This window comes from Anopheles funestus, chromosome 2RL, assembly GCF_943734845.2.
Source record: "Anopheles funestus chromosome 2RL, idAnoFuneDA-416_04, whole genome shotgun sequence".
Classification (NCBI taxonomy): domain Eukaryota; kingdom Metazoa; phylum Arthropoda; class Insecta; order Diptera; family Culicidae; genus Anopheles; species Anopheles funestus.
This window is the reverse complement of record NC_064598.1, coordinates 25,703,356-25,728,012: the sequence shown is the minus strand read 5'-3', so window position 1 is coordinate 25,728,012 and position 24,657 is coordinate 25,703,356. Positions and strand designations below refer to the sequence as shown.

At 43.0% G+C, this 24,657-nt stretch overlaps 5 protein-coding genes and 1 long non-coding RNA gene across 10 annotated transcripts; 3 read left to right on the top strand and 3 right to left on the bottom strand.

Annotated features, from left to right (window-relative positions):
* Positions 1-359: 359 nt before the first annotated feature.
* LOC125766672 (uncharacterized) lies at positions 360-5,903 on the bottom strand. 2 transcript variants are annotated; one of them, XM_049432903.1, is made up of 3 exons: positions 5,744-5,903; positions 784-913; positions 360-660 (listed from the first exon to the last, which is right to left on the bottom strand). In XM_049432903.1, exons 2-3 carry the CDS (start codon positions 910-912, stop codon positions 577-579), a joined length of 213 nt encoding a protein of 70 aa, XP_049288860.1. In that variant the 5' UTR covers position 913; positions 5,744-5,903; the 3' UTR covers positions 360-576. The 2 variants fall into 2 exon arrangements, with proteins under 2 accessions (XP_049288860.1, XP_049288858.1); XM_049432901.1 differs by having other exon boundaries at positions 5,731-5,901.
* Positions 5,904-6,895: 992 nt separating this feature from the next.
* On the bottom strand, positions 6,896-8,394 carry LOC125764828 (uncharacterized). Of its 2 annotated transcripts, XM_049429438.1 has the most exons (3): positions 8,137-8,394; positions 7,832-8,075; positions 6,896-7,760 (listed from the first exon to the last, which is right to left on the bottom strand). In XM_049429438.1, exons 1-3 carry the CDS (start codon positions 8,267-8,269, stop codon positions 7,553-7,555), a joined length of 585 nt encoding a protein of 194 aa, XP_049285395.1. In that variant the 5' UTR covers positions 8,270-8,394; the 3' UTR covers positions 6,896-7,552. The 2 variants fall into 2 exon arrangements, with proteins under 2 accessions (XP_049285395.1, XP_049285396.1); XM_049429439.1 differs by having other exon boundaries at positions 6,896-8,075; positions 8,137-8,393.
* Positions 8,395-8,652: 258 nt separating this feature from the next.
* Positions 8,653-19,238, top strand: LOC125765260 (transcription initiation factor TFIID subunit 1). 2 transcript variants are annotated; one of them, XM_049430194.1, is made up of 4 exons: positions 8,653-12,057; positions 12,127-14,464; positions 17,881-18,342; positions 18,502-19,238. In XM_049430194.1, the coding sequence occupies exons 1-4, from the start codon at positions 9,007-9,009 to the stop codon at positions 19,122-19,124; spliced, it is 6,474 nt and encodes a 2,157-aa protein (XP_049286151.1). In that variant the 5' UTR covers positions 8,653-9,006; the 3' UTR covers positions 19,125-19,238. The 2 variants fall into 2 exon arrangements, with proteins under 2 accessions (XP_049286151.1, XP_049286152.1); XM_049430195.1 differs by lacking the exon at positions 17,881-18,342 and having other exon boundaries at positions 8,654-12,057.
* On the top strand, positions 16,226-17,214 carry LOC125765263 (uncharacterized). The gene is made up of 3 exons (XR_007418530.1): positions 16,226-16,482; positions 16,556-16,633; positions 16,710-17,214. It is a non-coding gene; the product is annotated as an uncharacterized LOC125765263 (long non-coding RNA).
* A 47-nt stretch (positions 19,239-19,285) lies between the features above and the next one.
* LOC125765262 (probable peptidyl-tRNA hydrolase 2) lies at positions 19,286-20,177 on the bottom strand. The gene is made up of 2 exons (XM_049430198.1): positions 19,940-20,177; positions 19,286-19,853 (listed from the first exon to the last, which is right to left on the bottom strand). The coding sequence occupies exons 1-2, from the start codon at positions 20,084-20,086 to the stop codon at positions 19,482-19,484; spliced, it is 519 nt and encodes a 172-aa protein (XP_049286155.1). The 5' UTR covers positions 20,087-20,177; the 3' UTR covers positions 19,286-19,481.
* Positions 20,178-20,268: 91 nt separating this feature from the next.
* LOC125765261 (endoplasmic reticulum mannosyl-oligosaccharide 1,2-alpha-mannosidase) lies at positions 20,269-24,204 on the top strand. Of its 2 annotated transcripts, XM_049430196.1 has the most exons (6): positions 20,269-20,903; positions 20,971-21,138; positions 21,305-21,529; positions 21,671-22,198; positions 22,263-22,450; positions 22,524-24,204. In XM_049430196.1, exons 1-6 carry the CDS (start codon positions 20,808-20,810, stop codon positions 23,170-23,172), a joined length of 1,854 nt encoding a protein of 617 aa, XP_049286153.1. In that variant the 5' UTR covers positions 20,269-20,807; the 3' UTR covers positions 23,173-24,204. The 2 variants fall into 2 exon arrangements, with proteins under 2 accessions (XP_049286153.1, XP_049286154.1); XM_049430197.1 differs by lacking the exon at positions 21,305-21,529.
* The last annotated feature ends 453 nt before the right edge of the window (positions 24,205-24,657 follow it).

The following is a 24,657-nucleotide window of genomic DNA, read 5'->3' as shown; positions in this document are numbered from 1 at the left end:
TTAACATCAATATAGCACAGAATTAAAGTACCAGCAGATGTAATACTATGATGGCAAAGGCTATTCCTGGGTAGGTTAATTTAATGGACAGCAAAAAAAAAAGATTTATTGACCAATCAATACCATTTGCGTGTGGCGCTCTATTGATACAAATTAATCATTTCGATTAGCAGAAATTACCTTTCAATTTAATACGACCTACGCCCACCATCAAAAGCGGTTCTACTATCAGCGGTAGTTACGTGTAATCAAACCTGAATGTTATCGATGAATCAGCCCACTGTAATTTCGTTAAGCAAGACCTATAAAAATGTTGTACAAGCAAATAGATAAAATAAATCAAACACGCACGCAAAACGAACCGTGAACACAATGAATTTTATTGCTCATCGACGCATAGACTTTACACTTACAAAACGTAATGTTAATTAATGCTGCTATTGTAGAACTTAAAACCAACCGTGCTGCAGAGCTGCATAGCGGTAAGACTGTCCTTACCCCCGCCTCAACAAACCGGGATTAAACCGACGCATTTAAATTATGAACATAACTGAAAACCCCTAACGGTCACGACCTTTAGAACAGAGATTTGCCCTCCATCATGCTCTTGGCACAGTAATGCGCAAACTGTGCCCCTAGTAGAAGGAAGTCGGACACGACCTGGAAGCAGTAGCGAAAGGGATGTACAGAATCGGTGTTAGAATGTTTGTTTTTTTTTCTCTCGGTTGAGCCACGTTTCGTGGGTTTGGTATACATTTGTTGAATGATGTTTCTGCTACTTACCGATATATCCGGCACGCATACCGTCAGCGGATAGATGAGGACGTACCAGCCGGCGCAGAAGAAGGCCACCCAGAAGCCGACCACAATCAGCACGATTAGCCAGATGATGGACCACAGTAGATTTGCCATTCTGTAAGACCATAGTGCAATCGAGCAGAAGAAGAAGGAAAAATATTTGTTTTAATAAACAATAAGGGTGTAAAGAAAATAATAAAATAGTTTAAATGTATAATTGTAAAAGCAAACCTAACAACTTTATTTACTCATTGTTTTGAATATAAATATCGATAATAAATATCAATCTATTTTTAAAATTGTAAAACATTAAACTCCATTAAATGTTTAGCTTGTTGTATTTTTGTAATTATTTTAAAGTTGATATTTCTTCAAAGGAACAAGTAAGTGCAAAGAGGTCCAAAGCTAAACAGTCCTAAAAGGAATATTTCAATGTTTTCATCTATAAGATTAAGAGAATTTAAAAAATAACGAAAATATTTGGATAATAGAAGAAATATTGATTAAAGTAGAGGTTTAATTTCCATCATAATTTGTATCCATATCCATATCCATCCGGGGCGACCCAGTGGTGCATGTGAAAAACGGCGCCCGTCCACACGGCAGGGACCGGGTTCAAATCCCATCCGGACCGTCTCCCCGTAGCATGGACTGACTATCCTGCTACGTGGTAAAATAAGTCTTGATATGGCCAGGCCGTTCTAACCGAGCAAAAAAAAAAAAAATATTATATGCAATCAGGATGAAATTATTTGCTTTAATGATGTTTAGTTTTCCCAAAAAAAAAATTACTCCCTGAATGCCTTCACACCAAAAAATCAAAAGGAAAAACGCCGATGTCAACGATCGTTTTAAAAATACACACTCTCGCACACAACCATGATCGTGAAATAATATTGAAAACGAAAAAGTAATTAGTGGATTAAGAGCTTTTTGGTGGTGGAAAACTAAATTATTGTCGTAAAATTTAATTCTACCACGATCAAACTCCGAAACCCATCGAAACCATATCGAGTGCTGGAAAATGGATTCCACTCTTGGGTCAAAAAAGAATCGTAGCGAAGCAAAACTGTCTTGAACATATTTGTTTCTAGCAAATCAAACCAAAAAACCAACCAACCCCACCAAGTTATTTTTGGATAAACCGCCTATAATGCTAGAAGACTCTATTCCACTGTACCATGTGGTTCGTGTTTGTGCCTTGCGGTCTTTTGATGTGGAGTACGGATGGGGGGGAAGCCAACGTGCCAAGAAACTGCAACCATATGGTTTTTTTGTTTTTGTTCCTCCTCTTGTTTCCATTTTGTTTTCTACGCGATGCAGATGAATTAACGGACCGCGGAGAAAAAACTATTTTAAAAACAACAATGCAAAGTGCAGGCGAGCGCCTTCCATTTGTGCTGATGGACCTGTTGAAGGGTTACTCAAGCAAGTGCATTTTCATTCCGAACGAAAACGTTTAGCTTGCGCCGTTCGGGTTGTATCGGTGGTATTTATTGTTTTGTTTTTCCTTCCAAACGATTGCTTCTGGCCCCTTTTGCTTCTACTTTCCATTTAATGGCGTCTATGCAAAGAATTTTTCTTTTCAATCACAGCTATACGGGAAGTTATGCTCATTCTTAATATCTTCCATCAATCTCTTTCTAAGAGCGGTAGAAAAAACCCTTAGCAGTGTAACCAATATCTTTATTACCTCTATGAATCCATCTACACATAATATTTTTGTTACAACAGTTTAACAAATAATTCACAATATTTTAAACTAATTCAGCAGATATGTACATTAGGAAGATATAAAGGGAAACCTCTGAACTATTTCAAATTTAAATATACATATTCAAGAGCATTTTTTTTAAATTCACATACAAAACTATGTATTGTGTAGACCTTTATAAGAACTTCTTAAAAATATAAAAATTTCAGAGTAGTATGAAAAAACTACTTTAAACTACTGTTTGAAGAACCCGATTGAGAACAATTTAATAACTTTATAAAAAATAAATTATTTATTACAAATTCTATTCGCTTTGTTGGCTCGTTTGCATGAATTCTCACTAAGGGTTTAACTCATGCTCGCCTTCACTTCACGACCACGCGCAGCGAAACGATCGATCAAAACAAAACCTAACACCCACCGTCGCATACGAGTCACCCAAAAACCGGGCGTTACCCTCCACGATCCCTTGGCTTGCTCGATCAACTTCCTCCCTTGATGTAGAAAACTTCCGCCGATCGCGCGAAGAATAAGAATGAGTTTTCCACCCGTTTTTAGGGGGCTGCCAGTTGCTTATTGTTCTTCGCGTTTCGGTTGGAATTCTCGCAAGCCCTTTACAAAACAATGCTTCCACGGCCTTTTAACTACAAATCGCGCTTTAAACGAGAACACATTCCATGTACGCGCGCACGCACACCTTCAAAGAATGTTTCGTTTTAAAGGAGAAAATAACAAACCATCGCCGTTAGTAATATTGAATGGCCTCTTTCTTCGTTTTTTTTTTAGTTATGTTCTGTTCTTCAACAATCACCTGGTATTATGGCGTGGGTGAATGTAAAGTGCAACAACTGCAGACACGCGGTTACGCACACTCACACAAAAGCGTGTTTGTAAGGGGTGAAACGCATCGGCGATCGTTTGTAACTTGCGCACGTTTATCGACAAAATCCGGTGGTATGCGCGTAGGCCAATTGTGACCCACATGAAACATATGCGCTTCCAGTTTTTCATTCCAGCCCGGTTTTGGTATTGGTGGCTTCGGTTGAAGAAACATTTACTGGTAGCGAGTCAATTTGCTTAAAGTATGTAAACTATTTGACACGTTTATGATCGGAGTTTTTAAAACAAAAGCATCGAGAGTTGCACTGAACTAATGCATTACAATGAATTTCATGCTGTTAACCAAACATAATGCGGGAATTGATTCGTTTTTTTGTAGTACTGTTAAAGAATCCCCGTAAACATAAGGTCGATAAAACTCACCTAATGTGATAATATTTATCGCTTTTAATATTTCAAAACGAAATTTTAATATCCCTTCAAATACACCTCAATGAATGCTTAGAACGGTTCTTCCATCAGGCCGAACCTTATTAGAGGCGTGCCACCCTCGGTCATCATCGACCATCAGTAGCGTGATCGTGCAAAGCAATGAGATGCCGTCATCATCGCCCGATTCCAGTTTGTTTATGATCTCAACTTGCACAACACCGTGACCTCTGCTTTGGAGCAGTTTGGAGCCGTATGCACAAAACAGCGCCATCAAACCTCAGATATGTGTTGCTATATTAGAATTAAAAAAAAAGTGTTGTAGCTCTGCCGTCTCCTCTGCCCACGTCTTATCAAGCTTCCGATGGGTTTGGAATGTTCTACGATTAGCGAAGAGAATCAGCCCAAACTTTGTTCCAAAAGTGCAGCGCATTATACTAGAACGTCACGCGTTTACATTTTGCATCATTAGCACAGAATTCCCGCTTATCGATCAACACGGTCGTAACCACGATCATCAGCAAACTGTTGATTTTTATTCGATCCTCCCGTTCTTTTTGCTTCACTTTGATGTAGCTTACCAGCTTGTGGTTTTCTAAATAAAAATAAATTAATTAACTTCCATCCTTATCGCACAAAACAGGGTTCGGGGTGGTGGGGGGCTTCAAAAACTTCATAAAACAGGGAAACTTAAACTTTGATCAAAACCCCCTGGTAAGAAAATTCATCCCAAAACAATGACGCTATCTCTTTCGTGTGTTATTTGAAGATGAAAACAACCCCCACAGTAGCGCGCACACAAACACACCCCAACACCGGTACGATCAAGTATTGCCATCGCGCCCGTTCGGGTTGCGATCATTCAAAATAAAAAGAAAGAGAAACACACAAACGATCGCGCAGCAGGAAAAAAAAGAAACAAGAAAAACTAAAACCACGATCATTCAACAGACCAAACAAAACAAGACGCGTAGCGCCAGCTTCCTCTCTAAAGCATAGTATTGGCGCACCAAAAACCGTAAGTCTTTGGGGGGGGGGGGACTATTTTGTTCAAAATGATGTCACCCGCGAAGCATGCCTAGCCACTAAATAGCAAAACGATATTAACATGACATCACACACAACGTTTGACCCCGGGGGTTGAAACAACGAAACAACGGGGAAATAGAATGTGCGCGCTTGGCTGTGTGTGTGAGAGAGAGAGTTGGGCGCGATTTTTATGATTTGGGGTGAAATTTTTCTTTTTCGGTTTTTGGGAGGGTTGAAGATCACCACGGTGATATACAGATCGAAATCGGAACGCACGTCAGCATAGGCGTATCTTTAAACAGGAGGACGACAGAAGAGAAAAAAAAACAGTCAACATAACCGGTTGGATTATTCTAAACCGCGGCCGGAAATGGAGATTTGATGCACATCGACTAGCGTGAGTGGCGCGTGTACATTTTATCGTTATCGGCAGAACGGTGTGAAATCAAAGTTTACGAAATACTTTGGCATTTCCGATGCTCAATCTGCTGTCCATTGTACACATCCAGCGCTACGGCACTGATAAGGGATAGCGTATTTGTACATGTGACCGTATGGGTTCATTTTTTTTGTTTTAATTTTTCCTTTACTTTATTTGTATATCTGTCTACACCTGCTACGAGATGATGGTACGCAACCCCGGTTTATCGTGCATGCGGTTTTAAATTTTTCACCAGACACTGATTAGGCACAAGGCAAGCTAATGGCTTCTCTAAAAACCACACAAATCACTCGACGCGACTTCTCATCCGCTCAACCGCTTGTTTCCCTTTACCGGCCCTTCCCAACAGCTAATCACCGGGCAGCACGGCCGGACACAAAAGGGGCTGCTTCTAAACTTTCTCTAGAGACAAAAAACAACCCCTATTTGCCCGACTAAAGCAAATCCCTTACGCCCTATGCAAAGTGGTGAAAGTTACCTTGAACCTTAACGTTGATTTGTGTTTTGGATCACTCCTGTTCACGGGCAGTACACGATCGCCAACGACGAGTATTTCTTTCTGGGCGCGACTACACAACCGACAACCGAACCGTACGCTAAGCCGTCGAAATGCACACTGTACGCGAGCTTGAATGAGATGCGCGCGCGTTCCGATACACGCCGAACGGATGAGATGGTGACGAGATTTTTATGAGGATCGTGGTGAGGTTCGAGTTTGTACGCCAACACACATACACAGACAGTAAAGGGTGCAAGGGAAAGAGGGCCAACCGACCGCGGGACGGACGAATTGGAAGAGAACCGGTCCACGATAGATGTGTAAACAGCAAACAGCCCTTCTTCAAGCCACCGCAGCGACCCAGCCTGGCGCTGCAGCGCAAGCGTGGGCCATGACGAACGCACTTGTATCGAACTTCTGCACTGGTGTGGGTTTTTATTTTCCTCAGGGGGTGTTTCTTCACGAACGGCGGGTTGGGGTTGGGATAGTGGGGAGCCGTTCTTGATGTTAGCTTGAACTGTTTATCAATAATAGCAGCCGTAGAAGAAAAAAATGTATGTAAAGCATAGATATTAAATATTTGAACAACTGTCTCGACATACTTATGCTACATAGTGGAGCTATATTTTTTGGGGGGAAAGAAACATCCATTTAAAAAGCGTTTCCCGGCTTAAGCATGGCAGACGTAAAGCGATCACTCAATCTTCTTTTCTGATTAAATAGCTGTTCCATTTTTAGTTCCTAATTCATATTTGCTTTTCTATGTACAATTTTTGGCGAATGATTTTAATATATAAGTTGCCTGCGTAGCAACAATTTCATTTTTGAATTAACGGCTTTGTACCCAAATGTTTGCTGTACAGCTCTGTAATCAGTGCATAATATCAAATAAATGAATAATAAAAATCATTTTGTGCGCGCTGAGACGCGACTTCATGAACGGCGTATCCGCGCACGCTGACAAAGTATATATCGCAACCATGTGAGACAGATGTTTAATGCTGTTTAACCTAGAACGGTTTTTTTCATCGAATTAAGATAAGCGTGTAGCTCTAGATAATACAAAGAACAGAGAAGTTACGCAAAGAATAGCCACTCAATCTTATCTGAGGAATAAAAACCTGAGGGAGATTTTACTGTGGTGTTCTGATTTGAAAGTAATTTTAAGAAATATTTATTTCTAAGCATAGATTTACAATTGAATTAGTCTAGTTTATCTCAATTTAAAATAGCGCCCCATACTATATCAGAACTCTTGCTCAGTGAGTCGAATTGTGATAAAACTGTTTCACTGTTTCATTAAAAAAAGTTATTCAATATACTTTCTTCGTGGTAAAATCTTGGCTCAATTTAAAAATAGTTTCTATGAATCTATGATTTTGTGGACTCTTGATTAAAGGCTACAAAATTAGAATTTCAGCTGCATTCACGATCATCAACAAGGTAAATCTGTTTCTGTAAAACTTCTTGACTCCAATTAGTAATGATAATGTAACATTGCATCTTCTTCCTTTAATTGCTGTTCTTGTGTGTGCTTACTTTTTTCCTTTTTCTGCTCCTTATTGTAATTTTATAAGTATGATAAGTAGTAAGTGCTAGCGGTACAGATCCTACACGATTGGACTCTTACCTAATCCAATCCAGACCACAGCTCTGCACGCAGGTCAGACTATGCTGCCACGGGTAAACAAAGGAAATCAAGGAAAAATAGACATGACAGTCCTCTTGAAGATGTAGTGCCACATAAAAACAAGTTATGATAGTTAGTATTGTGTCCCTAGAGCGAAGTCCAAGCTTAAAATTACAACATATTTTCCCAAGAGTCCAAATGTACACTGGAGGAGGCGAAACTAGACCAAATTTGTTCTCTCAACTCAGACACATTCTTATCCTTTAAGTTAAACTCAAAAAATTGATTATCCGCTAAAGAGAAAGCACGAATTATATCAACGCAACTGTTAAATTGAGCATAGATATTGCAAAACTTGCGCAGAAATCTGTTGAGGGTCCTAAAATTAAACAAACATGAAAGTATTATGAGTATGTATATGTATAAAAAAACCCAAAGAATTTAGCTTACTGTTCGTTCAACTCATTAGAGGCGCTATCCACAGTCGGTTCTAAGACTTCCTGCTGAGGCAATTGCTTATCTGGTCGTTCTTCAGCATCATTCAACTGCTGCTCTAGGGTAAGAAGCTTGCACTTCTTTTCAATGCTTTCCAAACGTTCCACGAGTTCCGCAAGCTGGTGCTCTGTATCGCTGATGTCCTCCGAGCACACCATTTCGGCCTCTCTCCTTATAATCAACTGAGCTAGGCATGCATCTAAAAAGAAAACAACAAATTATTCCTCCGGTACGGTATGCTAAAGGTGAGCAAAACAAACCTCTTTGCACAATAAGTTTTTCAAAGCGGGAAAGAATATCGTTCTCTTGCGCCGAATAACGTGCACCGTTCGAGCAATACTTTAAGAGTTTCTGATGGAATTCTGCAAACGTTAACTTTTCGTTTTGATTCATCGTGAAAACAACTGTTGGCAAGTGTAATTTTTATTTTGGCGTCCTTCTTCGTTGCCGATACGTCGTTTGCCGATGTAAACACATGCTTAGAAAATGTTCAAATTTGACACATTTCTGTGTTTGTTGGTCGCTTGGCAGCACTGTATTTTCTGAGCAATTTTCGCATGTGAAAACTTTTTCCTGTATAAAGTACTTATGTGAAACCAATAAATAAGTTCTAATACAATTTTCATAATAGGAATTTATTCCGTATCAATTGTGGGAGAAATCTTATTTTTTCGAATATTTCTCTCCAAATCTTGAAGCTTCACAAGATTTATGAACGATCTTTTGACATTTTGAAAAAAGCCGAAGTTTGACTATTGTTTCCGAAACATGACAAATGATTATGTGTGTAGTTGTGAGTTGAAGCAGCTCAAAACAAGTGCGCTTGTTGCATATTTTCTTTCTACAATTTTGCCAAAATAACAAAGGAATAACAAACATTAAATAGAAAAAATTCGTTTTTTTAGAAAGAAGAAACGGTTGTGCAAAAGGTCCAATAGAATTAGCCGTTCATTGTGTGTAGTCTACCGCAGTACAGTGTATTCCAGTTTAGTGTTTTCGTAAACACCTTCAGTGTTGCCTTGAATGCTTGTCAGCTATTACGATGCCGGCAATATGCTTGGGTACATAAGCAAATATAACATCAACAATTCAGCACTTCTCTATCACTGATAGCTTCATCGAATTCCAACATGAGCAACAGTAATAGTGACAACGAAAACGAGGGAGGCCTTAATTTGGCCGGTTTCCTGTTCGGTAATGTCGATGAACATGGACACCTTGATGGCGATTTTCTTGACGAGGAAGCAAAGCAGCAACTTTCGTCGCTTTCCCGCATGGGCCTATCGTCGTTTCTGGCCGACGTACTGCAGGATGACGATGAGGATAAACCGTCTCGTGCGTTCAGCGATAGCGATGATTCGTCCTCCAGTGATGACGATCGAAGGCACCGTCGCTACGACGACGATAGCGATGGTACGAACTACAGAGTCAAAGCTGACTGTGCGGTAGATTATTCGGACATAACAGAGCTTGCAGAAGAATCGGCCGTTCCACAAACACCAGCGATCAAGAAGGAAGAAACGGATGCCGATAAAGATGAGGAGATAAAGGACATAAAAGTTGAAGACGATGTAGATGATATAGAAGCAGCTATTCCTTGTACTCGCGTCGAAGCACGAACCGCTTCTGACCCATCCACAGTCAAGGAAGAGAATGCCAGTGGGAGCGGGGTGGACGATAAAGAACTTATGCCACCACCAACGGCACCGGTTAGTGGCGATGGAACAGCCACAAACGCTTCACAAAGCCCAGATGACGCTTCTAAAGATAAACCGAAAAAGCTGGAAACTCCTCTAGCTGCAATGTTACCATCCAAGTATCAGAATGTGGACGTGCGCGAATTCTTCCCCGATTTTCGTCCAGACAAGGTGTTGCGTTTTTCACGCTTGTTTGGACCGGGCAAGCTTTCCAGTCTGCCACAGATATGGCGCAGTGTGAGACGGCGCCGTAACAAAAAATCACAATCATCCTCACGGAAACCCCGCGACGGTTCGGACTCTACGTCAGATTCTGACGAGCCAAGGCGACGACAATATTTCACACCAACGTATGCACCACTGCCCCCGAAGGACATGTGGGCATCGGACGATGAAGTGCGCTTTACCAGCCGTGAAGCGGACGAAGAAAAGGAAGTGAAAGACAAAGAATCGGACAGCAAGGGTGATTCGAAACCGAAGGTAGCCGATTGGCGTTATGGTCCGGCTCAGAAGTGGTATGACATGCTGGATGTACCGGACACGGGAGAGGATTTCAACTACGGCTTCAAACAAGCGGATCCGGTCAAGCTGGAAGCAATACCCATGGTAACGTCTGTCACGGACAAAACCTTCCCGGACGATGCGTTTCTGATGGTGTCCCAGCTACACTGGGAAGACGATGTCGTGTGGGACGGGAACGATATCAAGCACAAGGTGCTGCAAAAACTCAACTCAAAGGTAAACGCTGCCGGTTGGTTACCATCGAGCGGTTCGCGAACGGCCGGTGCTTTTAGTCAACCGGGAAAAACTATCCCGGCGTCACCAGCAAACACCGGCACGAAATCATCGTCCGCAAGTAAGCTGAGCAAAACGCAAATGATCATCAATGCGGCACAAAAGGCGCAAGAAGAAAATGAGGACGCTTGGTACAGCATTTTCCCGGTGGAGAACGATGAGCTCGTCTACGACAAATGGGAAGACGATGTAATATGGGACGCGGAAGCGGTAACGAAGATCCCGAAGCCAAAGGTGCTGACGCTTGATGCAAACGATGAGAACATCATTCTCTGCATTCCGGACGATATTGATCCGTCGAAAATCGTGCGAAACACTGGTCCACAGCCGAAGGTAAAGATTCCACATCCGCACGTAAAGAAATCGAAGATTTTGCTGGGTAAGGCGGGTGTGATTAATGTGTTGGCAGAGGATACACCACCACCGCCTCCCAAAAGTCCCGACCGTGATCCGTACAACATTTCCAACGATGTGTACTACATGGCCAAGTCGACTGAAGCGACGCTTAAAATCAAGGTTGGTGGTGGCAATTTGTTGCAGCACTCGACACCGACGGTAGAGCTGCGGGCACCGTTCGTCCCAACGCATATGGGACCGATGAAGCTACGCATGTTCCACCGACTGCCGATGAAGAAGTACTCGTACGGTGCACTCGCTTCGGCCAATCCGCAACCCGTACTGCCTCTACAGAAGCACATCAAGAAAAAGGCTAAACAGCGCGATCTGGAACGTATTGCGTCTGGCGGTGGTGATGTCTTCTTCATGCGTACTCCCGAAGATCTAACCGGTCGGGACGGTGAGCTGATTCTGATCGAGTTTTGTGAAGAACATCCGCCACTGATGAATCAGGTCGGGATGGCCTCGAAAATTAAAAACTTCTACAAACGCAAAATGGGTAAAGATCCTGGTCCGCCCGAATTCCGCTTCGGTGAGACGCATTATGCGCATACATCGCCTTTCCTTGGTATTCTTCACCATGGCCATTGCATTCAAGCGATTGAGAATAACATGTACCGAGCGCCGATCTATCCGCATACGATCCATGAAACGGATTTTCTTGTAATACGCACCCGTAACAGTTACTTTGTGCGCGAAGTGGACGCATTGTTTACGGCCGGCCAGGAATGTCCACTGTACGAGGTACCCGGACCAAACTCGAAGCGTGCGAACAATTTCGTGCGCGACTTTTTGCAAGTGTTTATCTATCGGTTGTTCTGGAAGAGCAAGGACAATCCGCGCAAGATTCGAATGGACGATATCAAGAAAGCGTTCCCGGCGCATTCGGAGAGCAGCATACGGAAGCGTTTGAAGCTGTGTGCAGACTTTAAGCGTACGGGTATGGATTCGAACTTTTGGGTCATTAAACCCGAGTTTCGTTTGCCGTCGGAGGAAGAAATACGAGCGATGGTATCGCCGGAACAGTGCTGTGCGTACTTTAGCATGATCGCCGCCGAACAGCGGCTTAAGGATGCAGGCTACGGGGAAAAGTTTATCTTCGCCCAACAGGAAGACGACGATGAGGAGATGCAGCTGAAGATGGATGATGAGGTGAAGGTTGCACCGTGGAATACGACCCGTGCCTACATTCAGGCAATGCGTGGCAAGTGCATTCTGCAGCTGAATGGACCGGCTGATCCAACTGGATGTGGTGAAGGTTTTTCCTACGTTCGAATGCCCAACAAACCGACCGTGAGTATAGTTTACGGCACGCTGGAGTTAACTATTACAACTAAATAATTTTTTATTTATTTGTTGCAGCAACAAAATAAAGAAGAAACGGAAAGCCAACCGAAACGCACCGTAACAGGAACGGACGCCGATTTGCGCCGATTGTCACTAAACAATGCAAAAGCACTGTTGCGAAAATTCCAAGTACCCGAAGAGGAAATCAAGAAACTGTCCCGCTGGGAGGTGATCGATGTCGTGCGTACACTCTCGACCGAGAAAGCCAAAGCGGGCGAGGAAGGCATGGACAAGTTTTCGCGTGGCAATCGATTCTCGATCGCCGAACATCAGGAGCGCTACAAGGAAGAATGTCAACGCATATTCGATCTACAGAACCGTGTGCTGGCGTCGTCCGAAGTTCTTTCCACAGATGAAGGTGAATCGACCGCATCGGAAGAGTCCGATCTGGAGGAGTTGGGCAAAAATTTGGAAAACATGCTAGCGAACAAGAAAACATCCACCCAGCTCTCGCTCGAACGGGAAGAGCAGGAGCGTCAAGAGCTGCTGCGAAAGATCATGGAAGAGCAGGGTGGATCGGGACAGAAGAAGAAAAAGGACGAGGAAGGATTGAAGGACGAACAGCAGTCGAGTATGGCGAAGATATTGAAAATAACGCGCACATTCAAGAATGCCGAAGGACGCGAATACACGCGTGTCGAGCTGGTGCGCCGTAGCCCGGTAATTGATGCGTATGTGAAAATTCGTACCACCAAGGACGAAGCTTTCATTCGACAGTTTGCGACCCTCGATGAGGCACAGAAGGAGGAAATGAAACGGGAAAAGCGGCGCATTCAGGAGCAATTGCGACGCATCAAGCGCAATCAGCAAAAGATCGGTTTGCAAATGCAGAATCCACATAATTCGGTTGGTACACCGATCAGCCTTGGTGATCGTGAAACAAACACTCCGAAACCATTTTCAAACCGCTTGCTGGATATATCGGGGCGCAATCTCGACTCGTCCGGCACGGGCGGTGCAGCGTCAGGTAGCGGCAATTTGTCTGGGCCAGGTAAGGAACACAGCCCATCATCATCGTCCCGTCGAAAGGCCAAGATCAAACCGGACTTGAAGCTGAAATGTGGCGCTTGTGGGCAGGTTGGACATATGCGTACTAACAAAGCCTGTCCGCAGTACTCGGGCATTATGGCAACACCCTCGCTGAACGTGGCAATGACCGAAGAGCAGGAAGAGGAGATCGAGAAGGAGCTCAATGCGGATGATGAAGGTGATCTGGTGAACGTCGATGGTACAAAGGTGAAGTTAAGCGGCAAACTGTTGAAACGCCACGAGGACGTAAAGCGGCGTACGTTGCTGCTGAAAGTGCCCAAAGAGGCGGTGGGTAAGAAGCGTCGCCGAGTGGGCGGTGATTCCCACTGTGATTATCTGCAGCGACACAACAAAACAACGAACCGCCAGCGTACCGATCCGGTCGTTGTGTTTTCGTCCGTGCTGGAACAAATTCTGAACGAGTTGCGTGATATGCCGGATGTACAGCCGTTCATGTTTCCGGTCAACGCCAAACAGGTCGTCGACTACCATCGCATTGTGCAGAAACCGATGGATTTGCAAACTATACGCGACAACATACGGCAGAAGAAGTATCAGAATCGGGAAGAGTTTCTGATAGACATAAATCAAATCGTGGAGAACTCTTCGCTATACAACGGTGCGAAGAGTTCGCTCACGGTTGCGGCCCAGCGCATGCTGCAGAAGTGTAAGGAGCGTGTACAGGAACGCGAAGAGCGACTGGCGCGGCTAGAAAAGAGCATCAATCCACTGCTGGACGACGATGATCAAGTCGCATTATCGTACATCCTGGGAGAGTACGTGAATGGTCCACTGAAGGCGATGCCCGAAAGTTGGCCATTCCTGAAACCGGTCAACAAGCGGCTAGTGAAGGACTACTACACTATCATTCGACGTCCGATGGATCTGGAAAAGGTATCGAAAAAGGTGGCCTCGCACAATTATCACTCGAGGGCCGATTTTCTAGCCGATTTACAACTAATCGCGGATAACAGCGAACAGTACAATGGTGCTGAGGCGAACTTTACCAAACAAGCGCGCCAAATGGTGGAAGCTACACGGTTGACACTGGACGGGATGGAGCATAACGTAGCGCAGCTGGAAAAGAATATTGCCCTAGTGCAGGAACGGGCTCGCAACGAGGATGACGACATGGACTGGGAGGACGACGAGCAGGAAATGAAGGGTGGTCCGGGTGGTTCACGAGAATCATCGCCCGATCTAGACGATGGCGGTAACGATAGTAATCCTGATCGGCCACCTTCTTCGACGGATGCTTCCAGGGCTGCTCGGTCTGAAGCGAAGCGTGCTCGCGCGCGTCAACGAAAGGCCGCCAAGGGTGATGGTAAGTACCAAGAAGAAATATGTTCCGTTTTTTTTATGTTACTCGACTGCCTTTTGTTGTGTATGTGTGGGTGTGTTTGTGAACTGTTTGTGTCTGATAACATCATTAATAATCGAAAAAGCAGCGCATCTCATAATGTGCTTACTATTGTCGATCTCTGCTCATCCGGAGGTTTGTGTTGTATGTGGTTATGTATATAAAACAGCGTGCGTTTATCGTTCACATTTTCTGTAAACTAATATATCATGTTTAACGTACATTGAAATAATTTCATCCCTTGCAGTACACTGCATGCTGTTGATCATGTTTTCAAAATTTCATAACCAAATTGTCCGTACTGCTGAATATCTTCTCTTGACTGGCTGGCTTGGTAGCGAACGCGTGGAAATATGCAAAAGATGTTTTTTTTTAATAACGGACATAGATTATTAATTGTAAAATGGTTTGAAAGCCCTCGTTCGGGTTTAAAAATCGTTGACTTAATTGAACCAATTCAAAAAGAACCAAAATGTGGCAAAATGCATAACTTCAGGCGTTGCAATTCTGTGAATCAATTCAGAGCAATTCTAGTCGAAGAAAGATATTTGTATAATCCCTATCGACAAAGTGTTCATCGATGGATGAATTTTTTGAAAAGGGGGTGAAAATTTTGCTCGAATCCCCCCAAAATGAGAGTGTGCCCTATCGACAAAGTGTTCATCGATGGATGAATTTTTTGAAAAGGGGGTGAAAATTTTGCTCGAATCACCCCAAAATGAGAGTGTGTGCGTGGCTGGCTGTATCGCGATAGAGTTCGGCGTGTGTCGAATGAATGTTCAAAAAGGTCGTAGTAGGCTAAAAATCTGTCTTTCTGTTTTCGCTCGGTCGCTGTACATTTTCATACGGGAATAGTTAGTGAATTGTGGATTGCGTTAGTTCGTGGACTGTGTATTCGATTGTGAAATAGTGTTTGCCAAGTTGTTCCAGTTCTAATTCTAAAAGGATATTCCTGTGCCGACACTGGTAAGTTGTACCGCCAGCGTGATGACCTGATGGCGCAGACTTCGGCTGAATACGACGATGCAGAAGCAGGACAAGTTGTTTCGAGACATTGGAAAAGCAATGCGTGGGGACATATGGCCACAGTTGCCAATCCTCATACCTAGAGGTTTGTTGTACACAAATAAGGAAGCAGGAAGGATTCAAGTGCCATAGTGTGAAATACTTCGTCAAAGGAGAAAAGCGCGTGTTTTCTAACAACTGTGCCCCAAGCGTCCCTTTGGCCTACTGCTTCAAAGGTTGGGATCCCTGTACAATCAATGCCATGGCGTCTAACGCGGTCGGTTGAACGTTCTGCATCCTCTTCCTCTTGCAGCTGACTCATACTTCTTGTTGGTCGCCCTCGAATAGGGCGTATGAATTGATGGCCACATCTTTTTCGCATCACTTGAAAAGAACAAACGACTAGACAGGCTCGTGATTATCCAGTTCGATGATGCACATGCTAATGGAAGTGAAAGACAAGCCCACCTTAATATTGGTTGTTTTTGTTGCTGATCGGTTCTAAATCGGTTTGTATCGCAGCTAACGATTCTCGAAGAAGTGTCAGTGTCCTAATCTTCCTTATTTTCATTGCTCAACAAACAGGATAGTGGAAACCGCTCTTGTTGACACTATACATAGGCGCTGGATTGGATTTTTCTTCGCTCTGCTCACAGTGCGTGACCTTGGTTTGTTGTGGCAATCTATCAGTCAATTAACAGTCCTTTCAGGTAAGTATTGTCCATTCTTATGGACGATTGTTGTATTGTTTTTCGTATGTATATCTAATGAAGCATACTTTTTCAGGCAAAACACCTTCAGTCCTCCGTACACATCTGATTTCCGTAAGAATTACGCCTCAAATTCGAAGGAGACAATGTTCTATCTGCACCTAGCACCTCTACAAACCGTGACCGATAAAGTTTGTCGTTGATCCTCCGTCCAGGATAACATACTCCGCCAAAGGTGAAGGTCGGTCGAATCATAAACTAACTCGAGTAAGTAATATGTTATACTTTTAGCAAATTATAGAAAAATTAATTAATAATCTTGTTTTTTCTTGTATGACAGGAATCCCCACTCGATACGAGAATATTATTGGTTCCAATAATACAAGGTTCCAACCTTGTTTTTCGCCGTTTGTTATACGTAAGTATGCCTAAATATAACGTTTGTTAATACTTAACTGACATACGTATTTTTATCTCTTCCATATCGGTCTAAGATTCCATTTGCAGATACAAAATGGAGTGAAAGATGCAAAAAATCGCGTGTTAATGCGGTCAAAATGAAATCAAGATCGCACACGATACCAAACTCAAAGGCACGATGGAGTTTGTTTCGAAACGCGCTGAAAGGTCCATTGAAAATTTTAGCCTGGACCGATTTGATTGATACAGGATATGAATATCTTCGAAACTTGACCTTGGAAGGAGGAAAATGTCCACGTTTATGATTTGTTTACGCTGCACCGATCGAAACTGGCCGCGTGATTATGAAAAACGGTAACAAATCGTGGGCGGAATAATATGGACCAGGATTAGAAACCACTGGCTAAGCTGGCGCAGAGTACGAGCGTTGAAACTTGTACGCTGCCAGGATGGAATGGTATGGTATAAACTATGTAGATGATAAGAATAGAAAAAAAGGTATGAAGCGTAAGATATTGATATTGTTATGATTATAAAACAGTACATGTTAATTGTTATCTTTTTACGCTTGCCATAAAACCAGAAAAAATAAAAAAATAATATAACATTTGTTAAAACCAAAAAATGTTTTCATTACTCCGTTGGAAATCAACGGTGCGGAAAGAACGATTGAAAATGAACATTATAGCGAACAAATGAACCTTACGAAAACGCGCTCATGAAATCATGAATCTCACGCACACACTCTCAAAAAACGGCTTCACAAGATCTGCTGTGAAGCTTTTGTGAAGCCGCTTGTGAAGCCGTGAATTTTACTCGAAATTCACTCTCAGGCGAGCAGTTTGTCGATAGGGATCTACACAAAATGATACAAAAATACGTTTTATTGTGTACGGTAGGCAGAGTCGCGTTTCAAGACTGCTTTGAAATATTGGCAATTTAACATCTGCGGAACATTTTACGGGGAGAAAATGTATCATAATCATGCATAAGTGTATTACCATTAACCACATGTGAATTAGTCGCTTCATGCGGTCCGTTTCTGTGTTTACTCTACACTATGCTTCATGCCATTCTTCTGTGTTGGTTTATCCCCGTTACTAAATGCATCTCAATTTCACCATGCGTCTCCATCGGATTGCGATATGTAAACACATTTTCATTACAAATGTGCCAACACATAAATGTATGCGATGAGAACCCAAATTTAAAGATAGATTTTTCCCTCCCCAAAAACTGCAATAGATTTTGCTGGACGACCGTACGGATCGTCCTATCCCGAATCGGCTATGCCATTCCCAATAGTTCGCCCGAATGCTAATCCGTCTTTCCATCGGTCCGGGCCAATGATCGGTTCGAGCATGGGCGGACTGAGTGGCTTTGTGTCCGGTACGGGAATTTCTAGTGCAATATCTCGCAGCAGCAGTAGTACGGTGCCCGAAAACTCGCAAATGATGCATCCCAATGTGGCCGCTTCGGCTTACGAAATGAACTGGATGAATTTGGGCGCCGAGAACTATGACGAAATGGCAGGACCTTCCGGTTATGGAAGTGCCTCAAATCAGTACGGAGCCGAATATGGTAGTGGCAGTGGAATACCGATCGGATTGAATGAAACACGCCCTTCGCCAAATCCGGAAAGCTTTGCAAATGACAATCAGAATCAATTGTTTCAACCCTTACCTTTGGTCACTACTCAAAAACGAGGTAAGTTGCGCACAGGTCGACTACTTTAACTTTATCAACACTCTCGTGCGGAAAGTATTACAAAAGCAATGATGTTATTAGTGCGGTTCATAAACACAAAAATGTCTTATTTCTTTAATTACATTTACTACAATTTTCATTCATCTTTCCTACGAGCAGATCATCAATATTCAACAGATGATGAAGAATTTGAGGAAGTTGGAACAAGTGACAATGAAGGTGTATCTGTAACTCTGGAACAATCGAACACCACCTCAAGCATGATGCCACCACAGAGCGAGGACGATAGCCAGCAAGCAGCCGAAGCGATGGTGCAGCTTAGCAGTGCACAATACTACAACGCCGCGCATGAAGAATCGATGGAGATCGATCCCAACTACGATCCGAGCGATTTCTTGGGAATGTCAAACCGACAGCAAACACAAATCGACACAGGTCGCAATGAAGCCGGCAGCAACCAACCATTGTCGGAAGCAAACTATTCGATCGATCAATCTAACCAACACAGCGAATACTCGCAAGAAAGTGGACAGGACAGAGAGGGTGGTAAAGATCAGCAGCTGCAGTTGCAACAACAACAGCAGTTTCAAGATCAGCTCGATACGAGTCAGACAGCGGACAGTGAAACCCAACAGCAACAACCGAATACTCTTCCGGCACTTCAAACGCTGCACTCCGATTTGGCAATTTCCGATAGTGATGATGAAAAGAGCAACTTACAAATGGATGAAGTACGCGATGAAAACGATGATAATGACGAAGGTGGTGATCTTTGGTTCTAAACGATGTACCATGACCTTCTGGTGAGTTTACAGTAAGCTAGTTAAGTATCGACTAACCAGGTTTAGCCTTGCAGTGGGAAATTTAATATTCAAATAAAAACTTGTTTTACCTCACCTTTTTGAATTCGGATAATCTCTGGCAGAAAGACAACGATGACTCCTTTTTCGTTTTGCTTTATAAAAGCGATTTGTTTTTATCGTTAGCTTATCTTCTTGTTTGGCTCATTAGCCCTTGTCGGTATGCAGAACTGCGCAGCCTAATAGCCGACTATTTCCGGTATAAGAGGCTGGCACTGTCCCCTCAGTTTATGTTCAAACGGACCGACCATACCGTTGTGTGGTGCATTACCTACGACCTTATAATAGCTTCAAATGTCCCGTCACACTGTCCACTGCCACATTCGGTGCTGGTCCAATTGCAAGCACGGTTTTTGTGTTCGGTTCAATCTGCGTACGACCGGCGTCGCGTATTAAACAGCAATTAAGCTTGTTTGCCTTCGCGGCACGAAAGATTTCCATCAGGGCCACCTCAGTTTCAACTTTCAGTGCTATCTTAGCCTGTCCACTCGATTGCCACTTTCGAATTGCTGCTGGCGTATTACGAAGCCCACTTTCAAACGCACCAACGGACGCGTGACCGCACTGTGCCGCTATTTTTCCTTTTCCCATCTTCAAATCATTCCGTACTACCAGCACCATCTTATACTCGCCACCCATGTCGGCAAACACCTAAAGAAAAATACATTACATGAGCCTATTGATTGTATTTATACCTCCACTTTGCATTCAACTCGATCGCCGGCATATTTGTTTACCTTATCCGTTCCATTATCTCCGGCAGAATGATTTTTCGAAGTAGTAGAGCTTGTATTTCCAGGACGTGGTATTTTTGCGATAGCGTATCCCGCAACAAAGGAAACGAGAGTAGCAGAAATTCCGAGGATTACAGTTGTGTCAATCATTTTTGCAAAACTTTACCGGTCTCGAAGAACACAACGCGCTCAGAATATTAAATCCCGTTTGTGATTGGCACTGACAGTTCAACCAATCATGTGGTGTATGTTTATAGCCGTTAGTTGTAGCAACATCATTTAAAATATCGCTATGTATCGCTTGTTAAATAGTCTTTATACCTCCTAATCCTGTATTTTTATCTATAAAACATTTTATTTTCTGAACTTATTAGTTGCAAAAGTTGTCCTTTTGAACTTTTTTACAACACAGCCCGATCTATTCACGGAACAAAGTTCTTCCAGTAGTAATCTGCAAGGAATAAACGAAACAACAAACGTCATCTACCATATTTGTTGACGTTTTATCAGCAGCTATCGCAGAAGATATAAATAACATTCGCACAAATTGTTAGCAAAAAAATTGTCTAAATTCATGTAGCAGCCGCGGTCCACTTTATACGCTCGACCAACAACCGGTAACGGTTGTACGGTTAAAGTTTCCGGCTAGACAAGAGAAGGCTAATTCTGTACCTCCAGCATTCCTTCTTGATTCTGTGAATCCTTGTGCACTTGAACCAACAAAACCACGATGAGCTTTCTGGGCAAAGATAGATAAAAAGTGATTGAATTGACTGAAAATTGACGGTGCGTACAATTGTCGCCAACGCAGCAACGCGGGCACTCTTGTGTCCCACATTTGCATTTCGCCAGATACGAGTAGAACGGAACGATGGACGCCAAAGTAGAGCATGTATCGGTGATTCTACCCGTCAGCAATGATCCGATAATCGTTGGGAATGTTAGCTCTAGGAAAAGTTTAAAACGAGTACGTATGCAATGAAACGAAGGGAATCATAGTTCAACGGATAATCCATATGTTTTTTTCCTTCTAGCATTGGAACCAGTTGTCCCGATTCCAAAAGAATTTAGCCTGCATCTTACTGGCCGGTATGTGCATTTTCTACGTCATATTTTTTGTGCTACCATTCAACGATCCGTCCCGTAGCTCCGATGCGATTGATCCTATGGAGCACATCCAGATAGCACCATTTAAGGAAAGGGTAATATACATTCTGCTTTCCTACCAGTCTGTCCAGAACATAGATATTAAGCCTTAAACTCGTCCTGTTTTTGTTGTTATTTTGTCTCTCCGCGCATTGCGTCCTCCATGTTTTGCTATTGTACGATGTTTGCTGTAATTGTTTCATGTTGCCAAACCACATGTAGCATGAGCGATTTGCCTCTTCTATGGTAAAAGAGATCAAGCTCACAGACAGTTTAGCAAATCCTCCGACGGAGGAAGCACTTGTGAAATCGGTGGGTCAGCAACCGGAAGCCAATCTTATGCAGCTGGAAATTGTGCATAACGAACCGAAGGAGATCGTCGACAACGAAGAAAACGTACTGGAGGAAAACCGTCGTGTGCCGTTTGCTGGTGCGAAAGATTTTAAGGTATGTGTGTATGGTGTTTGGTGGCTGGATAAAGTTTGTCTGCATGCTTTTGTGAATTGTATCGTCCCGAACGAGATGAGAATTGTGTGTGAATTCAATAGAAAAAGTTCCCCAACTTATACTGATCACATTTAATTGTAGGGTCCTACAAACGACAGACAAAGAGCCGTGGTGGAAGCGGTACAACATTCGTGGAAGGGCTACAAAGAGTACGCCTGGGGCCATGATAATCTGAAACCCATTTCGATGGGTTATTCCGACTGGTTCGGACTCGGCCTAACGCTGGTAGATTCGCTCGACACACTCTACATTATGGATCTGCAAGACGAGTTCGACGAAGCGCGCGCCTGGATCGAAAAGTACTTAAAGTTTGATGTTAACCGCGAGGTAAATCTTTTCGAAGTGACCATTCGCGTTGTTGGTGGGCTGCTGAGTGCGTACCATCTGAGTGGTGATCGTATGTTCTTGGACAAAGCGGTTGATCTCGGAAACCGTTTACTGCCATGCTTCGATTCACCATCCGGCATACCATTTTCGGATGTGAACATCGGTTCGTTGGCTGCACACGCACCCAAATGGTCACCGGACAGTTCCACGAGCGAGGTAACGACCATTCAGCTCGAATTTCGTGACTTATCGCGCAGTTCAGAGAATCCCATTTTCGAAAAGGTATGTAACGATCGCAAGAAAACGCGCCGGATATTTGGACGTTAATTGTTGCATTTCTTTACAGGTGGCATCACGGGTGAATCTTAAAATACATGAACTGGACAAAAATGAAGGATTGGTACCGATCTTTATCAACGCGAATACGGGTCAGTTTCGCAACTTTGCTACAATTTCACTAGGGGCTCGAGCTGATTCTTATTACGAGTATTTGCTGAAGCAGTGGCTACAGACTGGCAAAAAGGCTGATGATTAGTGAGTCTATCCTTCCGCGGTTCTATGTCTCTAGTTTAAAATTCCATGTCCTAAACCCTTTCTTTCCTTATAGCCTAATCGAGGATTATCAGCAGTCTATGCGTGGCGTCCTGAATCAACTGGTTCGAACAACTCCCAATGAAAAACACGTCTACATCGGCGAGTTGCTTAATGGGAAAGATTTCAAGCCTAAGATGGATCACCTTACTTGCTACCTACCCGGTACGCTGCTGCTCGGCTATAAGAATGGAATGCCGAAGACGCATTTGCGGTTAGCTACCGATCTGCTAGAAACGTGCTACCAAACGTACATGAAGCAATCGACACAATTAGCGCCCGAAATATCGTACTTTAACGTGAACGGAGAGTCCGAAACGGACATCTACGTGAAGACGAACGATGCGCACAATCTGCTTCGACCGGAATTCATTGAAAGTCTTTACTACTTCTACGCCATCACGGGTAACCGTACGTACCAGGACATGGGTTGGACAATCTTTGAAGCGTTTAATCGCTACACGAAAGTGAAGAACGGTTACACCTCAATCGGTAATGTAAAAAATCCGCTCAACACGCGGCCCCGCGATATGATGGAAAGCTTTTGGCTTGGGGAAACGCTTAAGTATTTCTATCTGTTGTTCAGTGACGATCGAAACGAGATCGATCTTGACAAGTATGTGTTCAATTCGGAAGCCCATCCGCTACCGATACGGGAAGTGTAGAGGGCGTTTAGACAGATACCTTCCGAAATGGCATGCAAATAAGACAAAAGGTTTTAATTATGTGTTACGCTACCATTTTTTTTCTTCTCAACCATTTTGCTGGTTGTGACGTGAAGGTACATGCCTCACGAAGGCGCAAAACAGCTACTGAAAAGACGATATTAGTTAGTGAACGATCCTTATTAAGATTACTTTCGAAACGTAATAGCAAATGGGTGGGACTTAAATGTACGTTAGTGAGTGTGTTTCGTTGTGTTCGTTTGTTGATGTGCGCCCAATGAATGGGCGGCAGCCATCGGACACGGAAAGATCGATCGCTTCTGACAGCGTGCTGTTGTAAATATGTGTACGGGGATTTTAGATATCAATAGCTGGTTGCCTACGGCTGATTGGAGCCCATGGGTACGAACAGCTGCGTACCCTCTAACTAAATGTTACCAAAAAAAAATGCAGCCGGCGTTTAGAGCAACGCCGTTTTGTACGCCTTGCACCTACGACAACACATTCCCGAGCACGTTTTCCTTTGTTTTCTGTTTCTCAACTGTACTGTAAACATTTCCTCTCGACACCCTTATCTGTCTCCACTGTATTTCGTTTCTACTTTCAACTTTCCTAGCGTTTCCTGAAAAGATAATACAATGGCGAACACATTTGCACCAGCGCAATGGCTCGTCAACAATCGAAAGATTTAAAAGCTACAAATTACTAGAGCTAGTGATATAGGAGTTTGATTTCGATTCCTTACTCTCTTTCGTGTACACTGGTTTTCTAGTCCCTCAGTGGTAACGTAGCGAAATAAAGTTGAACTTAAGGATGAACCCGGAAGCGAAAGAGATTTGATTAAGACTTAGCCACAAACAGAAACTCTTATAGATGGTTAAATGATACAATCATAGAATTTTGTTTAACAATTAAGATTATCGATAAAACGGTTAAATATTATCCAATGTCTTAATTAACACTCTTGATTAAAATTTTAGAAAAAGAAAATGGCGATTAATCGGAATAAATTATCGAAAAGTCGAAACAATATGAAGGTTGCTTTATTGGGGAATTGAAAGTGAGAAATATCCATTATACATTTACTTGTTGAGTGTTAATAATTAATTCGTTTTGGCATACTTTAGATCAAATAGATAAAATCGGCCACTATTTTTTCATTCACCGTGAAAAGTTCGGGAACAATCGTCTATATGCCAATCCTGATATACGTTGATGACATGGATATCATTGGCTTTACGATTCTGCTACAAAACAGATGCCTTCAAGAGTACTGAACAGACGACGGAAAACGTTTGATGGGAGATTAACGAAACAAAATACAAATGGTTAAATTATATTGCTCAATTTGTCCAAAATTGTACGATTCTTAGGCCAAAAGTCAGCTTTTGGCTACTACAGTATAGTCCTCCTTAAAATTATGTTCCGATCATTGCAAGCATAAACAAATATCTGTTTTTTGCACACAAAAAAAGCATAAAATAA